The sequence below is a fragment of the Melanostigma gelatinosum genome (assembly GCF_949748355.1).
Source record: "Melanostigma gelatinosum genome assembly, chromosome: 2".
NCBI classification, from domain to species: domain Eukaryota; kingdom Metazoa; phylum Chordata; class Actinopteri; order Perciformes; family Zoarcidae; genus Melanostigma; species Melanostigma gelatinosum.
In genome coordinates this window covers 852,591-865,000 of record NC_136635.1, presented here as the reverse complement: position 1 = coordinate 865,000, position 12,410 = coordinate 852,591, and the positions used below count along the sequence as shown (strand labels likewise).

At 40.2% G+C, this 12,410-nt stretch overlaps 1 protein-coding gene across 3 annotated transcripts in view; it reads right to left on the bottom strand.

Annotated features, from left to right (window-relative positions):
* efl1 (elongation factor like GTPase 1) overlaps positions 1–10,460 on the bottom strand; it is a 119,829-nt gene extending 109,369 nt beyond the window's left edge. For 2 of the 3 annotated variants that reach the window (XM_079284716.1, XM_079284717.1), the window contains exons 1-7: positions 9,507–9,898; positions 8,575–8,642; positions 8,407–8,491; positions 5,541–5,674; positions 3,915–4,052; positions 3,399–3,643; positions 1,286–1,409 (exon numbers count right to left, since the gene is read on the bottom strand). In XM_079284716.1, the coding sequence (XP_079140842.1) occupies positions 1,286–1,409; positions 3,399–3,643; positions 3,915–4,052; positions 5,541–5,674; positions 8,407–8,491; positions 8,575–8,642; positions 9,507–9,834 (1,122 nt within the window). In that variant the 5' untranslated portion in view covers positions 9,835–9,898. Of the gene's footprint in view, positions 1–1,285; positions 1,410–3,398; positions 3,644–3,914; positions 4,053–5,540; positions 5,675–8,406; positions 8,492–8,574; positions 8,643–9,506; positions 9,899–10,445 lie in introns of those variants that run through there. The other variant, XM_079284718.1, reaches the window with a different exon arrangement.
* Between the last annotated feature and the right edge of the window lie 1,950 nt (positions 10,461–12,410).

The window sequence follows — 12,410 nt, the reverse complement described above, 5'->3', positions numbered from 1 at the left end:
TGACAACCCTGCATCCAACTAGACACGGACTAGTGTGGATATGGCCTTAGACTTCCTCACAAACAGACCTCAGCACCTCCTCCACTCTAGTGTTGAACACCGGAGCCCCCCAGGGCTGTGTGCTCAGCCCCCTCCTGTTCACACTGTACACCCACCAGTCCTGCCCCAAACATGAAGTGAACTCTGTTGTGAAGTTTGTAAATGACACTATCGTCATCTGCCGGATTACAAACAACAATGAGACTTCATATAGAGGAAATCAACAATATTGCAGAGCGGCACTCCGAGAACAACCTACTGCTCAACGTCAGTAGAACCAAGGAGCTGATTGACTTTACAAAAAAGGAGGTGAAGGAACACACTCCTCTCTGCGTCAATGGAGCTGAGGTGAAGCAAGTTAGCAGCTTTAAGTTCCTGGGAATCAGCATCACAAACAACCTGACATGGTGCTCACACAGAAAGCTTAGAAATGGCTGTATTTGTTAAGGACACTTAAGAAGTTCAGAAGTAACTTTTACAGAGGAGCAATAAAAAGCATCTTGACTGGACACACTGTAAACTGACATGGGATGTGCACGGTTTAGGACAGGAGGGCTCTACAGCGGGGGATTAAAACCAGAACGTCATTGGTACCATCTACTGAGCATCAGTGATATACCTATATAAGGGGATATTAAAAGACAAAATCCACCCAGCCACAACCTGTTCAGCCTCAATTCATTCTTGTTTTTTATGGTTTTCGTATGTAGCAGAATGGGATTACAAACTGCATTTCGTTGCACAATCCTGTTGTACAGTGACAATAAATAACCTTGTAAGGCTGAAACACCCAGTGACATTGAGGTACACAGCTGAAGATGTGTCTGAATGGTCACAACATCATCACTTTATAGGAGTCATCGCCACTCATGTCAATAGTGCAGAAACATCAGGGATTGTAACATCCAGTCCAACTGATTTAATTGTACACTTTTAATTTTAATATAGAAAAAAAATGCATAAATTCCTGAATTATTATATTTTATTAAGAAAAACAAATAATGAGCCCTAAACAAAGATTATAGTGCTGATTTACTGTGAGATATCACTCTGCTTGTAATTGATCAATAACATACGTCTCAATTCGGCACCCAAGCAGCAGCAGTAACAGTTGTAATATTTGGTAACTCTGATTTGGTTTTAATATTTCCTTTGTACTTAAAGAAAATGTCAAATGCACAGGGTAGGAGGAAAGAAAACGGGAGAAAGATTGAAAATACATATAAAAAAATAGACGTTCAATTACCTGAGCTCCTTTCATGATCTTCTTCGCTTTTGCATTGAGGTAGAAATCTCCCCACAGCGTTTTGAGCAGCACCTCTGCCTTGATACCCATTCTCTGGCTGTAGATGTGGGCAAACTGCTGGATGCTACAAAAACAAAATCAAAATTGTCTCCCATTTACATTTTTTATGCAGGTTCACTGACAGACCAACAGAGAAGCATCATATTTAATGCAAACTATGCTGCAAATTTGAGCTTTTTTTTAGCTTTGAATAAGTGTAGCTTTTGTGACTGCTGAGAGATTGTAACAGGATCGTTGTCCGGCTCTCTGCTTCCTCTTTCTCGCTACAGACAGTAAACTTGTGTCTTGGGTTCAGATGCAGACAAGACTCGGGCTGTTCTGCTGGGACTTCATCTGTTTATTTATAGAAGAGAGGGATTACAAGGACACAGCTACCCTCAGTTGGTCCTTTTGTCCTCATTACTCACTGTCATACACCAAACTACCAGTACAGCATGGAAACTGTGTCACTGTGTTTTAGATTGAATTATGTGAAGTAAATGACAAAACTATCAATTACAAGTAACAAAGGTAAGGAAGAGGCATTTTACTTTGAAAGGCCTCAACTGGACAAAAGTAGGAGGTCTTTTAAGGTTAACAGGTTGGACTTTGTTCTGGTCCCTGATGGTTCTGTGATCATGTTCAGAGTCATATAATGCGTATTAAATCTAAGCTGACAGCACCATCTAGTGGACACTTGTTGTCTAAAGATAGTGAATGAGTACACAATGAAATAATATTGGGGTATTGATGAAGTTACTGGGTTATTTCAGGGCCGTATTAACCAATCATGAGACCCGATGAGGTGCCTCACTATGGAAAGTGTGCACAAAGGACTCAAAAAGTCAACCCTCAAACCCATCCCTTTGTGATGTCACAGTGGGACACTTAGTGGACCTAGAGGAGAATATTTAAAGGGGGACATTGGAAATGTGTCAAAATGTGAAAAAGACATATGTACTCAGCTGAATGGAACATCTTATCAACATTAGAAGCATCCTTATAGGACTCTGTGAAGAGGGCTGGACTATCATCCAGATCACATTAATCAACTCTCAATGGATTTGTTAATATAATACTGTATTGTTGTTCTACTAAATGATTTTGTCAAAATTAATAGTTCTAAGCAGATTCTACTAAAGAAAAGTTACAATTGATATGAAATAGTATACATTTATTTTACTTCTTCTATAAAAGTTATATCAAACACACAAATGTGACCATTCACCCAGTGATGCTGCCTTTCAACTGATAGAAACACTACGTTTCCTTTCAGCCATCGAATTACAGGACTGCAGTGCGAGTAAACTTTGCATGTTTGTATCTTTGTGCCACAATGCAATCTTAACTTTGGTTTCAAGTGTTGTTTCAAGTGGTTTCAAGTGTTGTTTTCTCCTGCACTGCTTGACAGCTTCACTTATTTGAAGTACTTTAAATCTATTGCTTTGGTGCTAATTTTTTGTCCAATCTGTCGTCACACAATTAGCACAACATCTGTCTGTTGTGAACCATTCCATTATGACACAGTTCATGTTGTTTCATAGAATTTGAACATCAATGAACACATTACACACAATGCTGTGTCCACATAGCACCTTTCTCAGGGCGCTGGGCGGCACTTCAATGAAAGAATTTGATGTTTCTCTGACAACATATCACCAGTATGGTAGACTTTTCTATAATCTATTTGTTTTACAGAGTTTTTCACCATGCGCAGCCAACGGAGGGTGTCTGCTTCATACTTTGTATACTTAAAACAACAACTGCCTTCTGCTGCTTTAAAGCCAACCTCTACACCTGAGGACCTGTGCCTCCACTTAGACCCTCCACTCCACTGATGTCATTAAAGTAGCTTAAAGGAGCAGCGTGTTAGACTTAGTGGCATCCAGTGGTGAGGTTGCAGACTGCATCCAGCTGAACACCCCTCTGCTCACCCCTCCCTTTTCAAGTGTGTCAGAGAAAAACAACTGATTATACACCAATGGAACCACAGTTATGAATATTATATTACATTTCTGCCAATAAATCCCCCTGAATGCTACACACTGCTCCTTTAAGAGGGAACCAGCCTCACCTGAAGCCCCAACCATCGATGGCGCTGGCAAAGACCACATTTCCTTGGTCAGGAGAAAAGTAGAGCTGTGAGTCGTCAGCCTCCTCCAGCCCAGCGCTCCAGTCATAAACTTGATCTCCACTCAACCTCTCACTGTCGTTCTCCCCCTCCTCCTCCCGCTGCTCCACTTGCTCCGCTCGCTCCTCCTGCTCCGCTCGCTCCTCCAGCACTTTGGATGTGAACAAAGTCCCTGTCACTGCATTCACCTACAAAGAGCAACAGGCACACGGACTCTTAGTGACAGGGGTTTACAAAACGCTATCAGCTCCTTCATGTTTCCATGAGTTAACAGAAAATAACTCATGCAAACATGAGTTATTTTCATGTTTCTTGAGCTCCAGACTCAAGACAGCTGAACACAAACAAAACTATTTCACTGAAGGTGTCTTTGTGGCGCAACAATGTCGTTAAGAGTGTTACAGATGACTTGCATGAAATATATAGTAAAAATAAAGTGATCAGATGACTGCTCCTCACCTGTTCTAGGATCTTCTGCAGGTGTGTGTAAGCTTCCTGAGAGGTGAGTTTCAGCTCCACGATAAGTCGGTCTATCTTATTGATGACCAGAACGGGCTTGATGTTCTCCAACCACGCTTGACGCAGCACAACCTGGGTCTACACACAATGCAACCATTTTTAAAATCACCTTTGACTTCTGTACTGCATAGGTTTTAACCAAGGTTTTGCATGACTGATCACCAAAAATGTAATTCCTATGAATTATTTATTTTATACGCACAATATTTAATTTTAAATTTGGAAACAGGGCAAAATTGCTGGAAAACTTTCACCTCAACTGGAAACTTGGCACTGCTGGTTCCAAAACCCTTTACCAATGCCTTTAGTAAGCCATCAATTTGCCTGCTTGTTCACCATCACCAAAATCATAATTAACCCTCAGCACCAAAATCTGTTCCTGAACAAATTGTCATTCCAGTTGCTGAAACTTCACTCTTTATTAGATCGACAAGGCCTTTTTAAACATATGTTACGACTTAAAACGGACTCCTGCAGTGAGCTTTTAATAGCTCTGAGGCCATAAACAGCAAGGAGAGACAACAGGGTAGAGCCAACATATTTTCAGTGAATTAAGGCTTTATTTAGACCAAACTAAAATGGGAGACTGTTGAAAGTGGAAAGACTTGGCTAACCGATTTTGATGAGTTCTATTTTGTTTCTGTCCAGTTTGAATGAAGTTACAATTGACGAACTGTGTTTTTCAATTTTGTCTGGTAGGTTTGAGGAGGTTTCTTGTCGCATCTAACTCCGAGAATTAAGGCTATTGTGGAGATTGTTGGAACAGTGGAAAGAGCTAACCAAGACAGTGTTGATGACTTTTATTTTGTTTCTCTGGAGTTTCAATAAAGTGTGTTTTACTATCGGCGAGGTAACCCTGTGTTTTACCAAGGGAGTCTAGTGGCTTTGAGAAGAACATTTATAAATTATAATTGTGAATATCCCTGTATTTTTTATCAAGCTTACATGTTTTGAATCTATCTATATTGCTTTTGAGGGATGCAAAATCAATATTACAACTAGAAATTGTGATGTACTGAATTGTTCTAAATAAAATGGGTCCATTTCTTCTGCACACCAGTACTCTGACTAGGTTTTCCAATGTGTGCTCTCTGAATGCTTGGAAGGAGTCTTGGCTCTGGATTGGTTCATCTCTTATCCATCCAAAAGGTTATCCTGTTATCCTCCGACTCCTCTTCCTCTCATGCTCCTGGCAATACTAATGGCTTGTCACTAAGGGTGTCTGGCCCTTTGCTGTCTGGGCCCCTCAGCTGTTTTGGATTCCATTTCATTCTTTGTTTTTACTGAACAGCACTTTGTAACTTAAACATAAATAAAGTTAATCCTATCATTAGTATCCTGTCACCTCAGAATGGAACTTCTGTCACTTGACAACATACGTAATTCCCCATTGGCCAACACTGTTCATGTGAGCCCAAATTAAATCTGACAGCAGTAATTGTGTCATTTCAAGTATCAACTTGAATCCAATGTACTGAACTACAGAGACAAAAATAAGTCGTATTACTTACTCAGTATGTTCCTTGGAATCTACAGTAACGTGTGTCTTAGAGAATGAGACATTACCTGTGGACACACTCCCTCCACAGCATCAATAACAATAATGGCACCATCACACAGCCTGACAGCAGTGGAAACTTCTGATGAGAAGTCGACGTGACCAGGAGAGTCGATCAGATTTAGTAAGTACTCCTGGTCTCCTGAGGAGAGAAAAATGCACACAATGTTACATTTACACGAACGTCAGACTCTAGAGCTAAGATGAGTCAACTAACAATTATTTTTATGCATGAATATCCTTTTTTCTGTTAAACATTTAACACTATATACATTTTCCAACAATAATTAGTTGCAACCTATGCTAATTCTTAATAATACAAATAAAAATAAATGTTATTCAAGAAGAGCGTGGTGATAGTGGTAGTTTCAGCCAGCAGAGGAGGTCGTCATTTATTGTTTTGAGTAGAGGAGTGAAGTTGAGTTTTATTCCTAAATACGTGAGGACACCTGTGCATGAAGGATAGATGGTGTATGGGCTGCCCCATCCCAACTGTTACTATCTAATGGAAGGATGGATGACTTGTTCCAGTTAATGGACTAGTCGGAGATATTAGAATATGACTCGATAACTTTAACTGTTTCCTGTAGTGATGAGAAAGGGTTCTGAAGGAAGATCAATATATCATCTGCATAGAGACTGATCTTGTGATGCATGTTGAGCATTTAGATTCCTTTCATATAGATGTTCTGGTGAATGGCTGCAACTAACGGTTCAATGAAAATGGTGAAATGGGAGTGAAGTGAGGGAGAAAGTGGGCATCCTCGCCTGTGTGGTGTAAAGCTTTGTCCATTGGTGATGACAGTGGCTGAAAGTGCAGTGTACAGAATCTTAACCCAGTTAATAAAATATTCCGCAAAGCCCAATCTTTGTAATGAGCTTGTTGTAATGATGAGTAGTTGATAAACTAAACAGTCTGCATGTGTTAGTGGATGAATGTCTACCTTTGGGTCCATTTCTTCTGCACACCAGTACAGGGATAAAGCCGGTTTGATCTGGATGAATTATGGATGGAGTGACTTTTTCTAATCTGTGAGTTAATGCTTTAGTTATGATTTTAATATCTACATTGAGGAGAGAAATGAGATAGTAACTAGATGGAAGAGTTTGATCTTTGTTTGGTTTGAGGAGTGAAATACTGGCTGTGTTCATGTTTGCTGGAAATTGTGAATTTTGTTTTATTTCAATTATCATTTTGTTAAAGAGTGGAGCTAGAATGAACCAGAAGAGTTTTTAGAACTCAGCAGGGAAGCAATCAGGTCCTGGTGCTTTGTTATTGGGCATAAGATTGAGGGCAGTAAAAAGTTTGTCCTGTGTTAATGGTGAATCAAGTGTGTTGGTTTGTTCTTTGTTAAGCTGTGGTAGGGCAATGCTGTCAAGAAATGAGTTGATGTATTTTTGATGTGGATCCTTTTCTGATGAATATGATATATATATATTGGCATAAAAACTTCTGACGATTTTATTTATGTCATTAGGTGAATTTGTGGGCTACCCTGCTGAGTCCTTAATGATGGAGATTGTTGTTTTTCTTTATTTTGTTTAATTTGATTTGCCATGTATTTACCAGATGTATTGCTCTGGGGAAAATGTTGTATGAATCACTTTTTGTTTCATTGGATTTTTCTGAAAAGACAGACAAATTAAATCCGATTGATTAATTGGTTGGTTGGTTCATTGCTTTGTTGCTAAAGACCACTATATTTTTCACATTAAGTTGAGCATAATAAAGGACACCAACCACAGATTATATATACAATATGCTAAATTCACCATCAAACTATTTTATGTACTTTTCTGATTTTCTTTATGTTATGTATTTTCTTATTCCGTAGATACCTGTACAAATAAAGAGGACTTGCAATCATGTCCCGATATTCCACTGAGGTTACAATAGAGGTTGCAATATTACAGAAAATAATTTTCAGCTGTTAAAAACAAGAACAATACATGTCAGGATCTGATAGAAGTATCTCTAAAAGCAAGAAGCTCATTTAGAGACTTCCTTTTGCCACATATTCATTTCTTGAATATGTTTTCATGTGTTTGAGGGCTGAAAATGTCCGCTCGACAGAGGTAGCAAATATTGGGATTGTCACCGCCCAACATGTCAAACTAAAGATCTGATTGGTTGAACACTGACAATTTACAATATCGTCCCCATTCACTTAAACTGCAAAGGGATTCACTTGCGAGTCTGCAGCCCTCAGGCCTCTCTTTTTACCTGGAGACACAGAGGTGAAATCTGATTGGATAAAAGCTCTACTTAAAACAAGCTGCACTGGAAGCAGAGCAACTGAGGAAGACAGTAGCTGTGCAATAAGCTAATGGGAAAAAAATGATAATACATGTAGTGTATTTATGAAAAATTATTAAATTATAAAATAGCTATAACTTTGTGATTCTGTCTAGGCCAGCAGAGAAGGCCTTGCAGGCCCTGACGGCCCACCACTGGTGGGTGTGTGTGTGTGTCTGTGTAAGTGCATGTAAATGAACATTTAGATCATATACAGATGAGCAGGTGACAACATGCATGGTGTCATCAGTGTATGAATGTGTGTGAAAATGGGTGAATGTTGGCATGTAGTGTATGGAGCTTTGAGGGGTCAGAAAATTAGAAAGGCACTCTACAAAGGCAACCTATTTAACATTTACCATAATAGCTATTGCTCTCTGCACCAAACACAACTGAAATACACAAGGCTCTGGCTTTCTCTCTCTTTAAAATGATAAAATTATAAAATTGAAAAAGGCCATCTAAAAATCACACACCACATCAGAAGATCAGGCTGGTGTAAAACCAGAAACACAAAAACAGGAAATGATAGCAAATCATGACAGAAATATTTGAAGGGTTGGCTAAAGTGGGCTTACCGTTTCTGTAATGCAGAGAAATGGCACTGGACTTCATAGTGATTCCTCGGATCTGTTCATCTTCCCTGCTGTCCAGATACCTCACCTGGCAGATTAGTACACAACAAGTTAGCACAAATCATGAGAAAACAACTGAACATGGCATCTGCAGCAAATCAAGCCACTTACCTTCCCAGCTAGTCGACTTGATATGATACCATTAGTCGCCACTAAGCAGTCAGCCAGAGTAGTTTTGCCTGCACAGATTCAGATGGTTCCAAATGATTCACGGCCATACAGCTTACTGCATACTTTCACAAAACATTTTGACTGACGCCAAAACCTTTTAATTACCGAACCAGCATAACTTTTGATCAATCTTGATTAATCCATTTTGAAGACTCACTGCTTTTCTGTTTTATATAATTTTAAAAGGAAAACTTTTTCAATACGAGTGGATCTAAAACTCAACGAACAAGTTCGCAGGAGGACCTCTAGCTGCTGAACCGCACCGATGTTCTGTACAACCGCGTCATTAAACTCTTTGTAATAAAATAAAGGAGGATGGACTTTGTCTTTAAGTGAACAGCAGCTTTGGTAAGTGAAGTGCTTTTGTGTTTTTACATCATGGAAACACCATATCCTGTTTTCAGAGACCGGGATAAGACCTTATACCGTTGATGAGGAACCCAAACATGTTAGCTGGATTCTGTTGCATGTACTCCATACAGCTGATCCTGGTTATTGAGCACTGCAGGGGCAGCGTCAGATAAGTGACATATCACAAATACAAACAATGGCTGCAGATAAAGGGTCTCATTCTGGCCACTGTCCTACGTAGTGACAGTGGCCATGAGATGTTCATGAAGTGGGGAAAATAATGAGCAGTTCAGTCAAGTGGTAGTAAATGTACAGTCAAGTGTTTCATTCATAATCTATACATGTATACATGCAACAGAATCCGGTGTTTTCATGTGCAGACTCATACTAGGGATACTCCAGGCACCCGATCACAAAGGGGTTAACGTGCAGGTTCTACAACATTCTAAATGGAGCATGGCTTGCCCTCATCTATACAGTGAAGTAGGGCTCGCTGCTGCTGGTAAACATTATAAACTCACCGTGGTCAACGTGTGCCAGAATGCACAGATTTCTGATGTTGGCAGGGTTTCTCTGCAGTGCGATGATCTTCTCCAGGTTGGTGGGTCCCATGGCGAAGAGCTGAAACAGATGTACCCTTCCAATGACGAGATGAGAATTGTCGACGACCGTTGCTTTGACGTCTCGGACCCATCCACTGACAAACTGATTATAAGCGTCGAGCCCTTTGTAGCACTCCAACTCGTCTTTTGTGTAAGGACTGGGGGTGTTCACGAGATACGCGTAGATGTTGGCGTAGTTTACCGATGGAAGATAAGTAGGATCGGCACTGAAACGATCTGCACTCATCGTATAGGGATCCAAGTTACCAATAACCTTCAATTTGGCCAGGTAGCGAACCTTTGATGCACTATCCAGTGATTCAAAGTATGGTATTTTCGCCGCACTTCCTTGTTTACTCGCCGCCATGTAGGTTCTGTATGTACTCCAACATGGCGGACAGACCTCGTAACTAAGGAGATCGTGACGTCGGTTACATCAAAGTGATACAGTGATAGTATGGCAACAGTCTCCGTTGCAATACATGAAGTTATGTTACAGTGCTTACTCAACGTCCGTTACTGGCTGACGTTACGTTAGCCAGCGTCGGCAGCCCGGTGTAGTTGGACAATAGTGTTTAACAGTGTGTGGACTTTGTTAACTCGAGTACAATGAACACAAAGGGTGAAAGAGACTGGACATTGGGTCCTGACGCTGTCTTCTCTGATAATGTGACTGTGTATCTGCTTACTGCTACACTGCCTAGCACAATCGAAACTTGTCATAGACAGACCCAACCGGGCTTCTACAATCTCCCCACAATACCAATAACACGTGTCACGCGGCTGTGTCGAGTAAGATACGACATTATTTTGAGAATAAGCACATACTTTCATGACATGTGCGCATTTACAACTCACGCTGTTTTCCCGGAAGTTGATGGGGCCATTAACCACGCCTGCTTGCTGACATCGGTGCTGCATTCAGAGAACATGGTAAAAACTATACTTATGTTGCGACCTCATTTTTTAGCTTTCACCGGTTTCAATAAAATAGGACACAATCATCAGGACTACAACGTTAAAGTACCATTCTAGGAATGTTTAGGCTTTGAATACTGCGAGCAAACATCAATAACAGCTCTTTTATCTCTAACTGTTTTTACATATGGCAGTGAATGCCGCATGTCACTCCGTGATGTCACGCTCTGTGGTTGCTGGGTTAGCAGATGGCGGAACATAATTGAAAAGCATAATTTAAAATTACAATAGATAGTTTAAGATCTGTGTGAAGTACATGTTTGATACTACTGTAAATGTATTGATCAGTTACATACTATATAATATGGTGGATATGACGGATGAAAACCGTGCTGTAAATGAAAATCTGCTGCAGTTTTTGGGCCACTTGTTGTGTGGCACAAAAGTACTAAAATTGTACTCCTAGTAAAAAATGTCATTTTACAACAAAGTGTTAGGAAATGCAGTCGTAGTCTCATTTTGCTGCATGCAAAACTTATTTTCAGAAAAAACTGTAAGCACTACACATCCTCACAACTGTTTATTTTGTTATCATATACACAGATTCTGTTGACTCATATCCCACAAAGCAATGTTACATTGAATGCACCTCCACCTTTTTCATACTTATGTTCTTCACCACACCTAGTTCATCCCTTTCCTTTGCACACATTTCCAGACTCCTGACAGTTGAAACACCTCATAGGTTTTGCTGTGTATTCTCTTCCACCATATCTTAGAAGTCCAAAATATGCCTTCTTTGGAAGCACATTTCCCTCAAACTCTACCAAGACAGATTCAGTCTATTTTTCCTTTCTCCCCTTGTCATTCGTTTCACACTCTTGACTGCACTATTCCTCACCTTCAGGGTCTCCACTTGTTCCCTAATATTTACAGTGAGAGGATCCCCAGAAATCCCCCCTTTGCAACCAACCAACATCTGTTCCCCAACTTTTACAACCCTGAACACTTTGACTTTTACCGCTGAGTACTATTATTTCTACTTGACACCAAATACATGATGTAAAACTTAATTATAGTTAACGTCAAATGTTCATTGGCTGCCTCTCATGGTGTTGTTACACCATGGTGCTAACCTTTTTTAAATTAGTATTTGTTTTATGTTTTCAACTTTAATTTCAAAGGATTCAAGTGATTTCCTATTTTCAGTGCATCAATAAATGATGTAACATATATGTCTAGCGCTGTTTCATTATTGTAGATTTCCAAGCTAAGGAGAGTCTGGGGGAAGATCAAGAGGGACTGCATGAAATACATGTTGGATAGGTATTTATATGCCTTTATTCACTTTTAATTTTGTAAGACAATGAGTCACCCAGTGGCGGGCCGTGCATTTTATGCCTGGGCCTTCTGTGCTGTCCTACTGCAGTTGAACAGCTACGGTGCAGGTACATGAATCTGTGCATGACGGGACGCTGCGTTATTTACCCTCAACACCGGTTGGCGGGGGCTCTTAGGTCATACCTGTGCCTTTTATTTTGGATCGAGTAGGTGCGTTTGCTCAACACGGTCTCTGGACATATGGGACACAATGGTTTAAACTGCCGTAGGAGGAATGAACATTTAAGAGTCTGTCCATATTGGTTAAAGACTCTGGTTAAGCTGTCCACATTCCTCTTTTGGAGAACGCCATGTGTAATAACTTCTCTGACTTATGTTCTTCTCCTGTTGGGTCTCCCTCCCCATCTCTCGTCTGCATGTGTAAATTTAACTGGAGTAGCAATGCTAATCGAAATACATATATTGGATTGGCTGAGTAGCATCACGTGTGAAGATGTACAAGCAGGTAATATATTGCGTGTATTCTGGACTTCTGAACGAGTGCCATAAAAGCTAGAAAGCTGC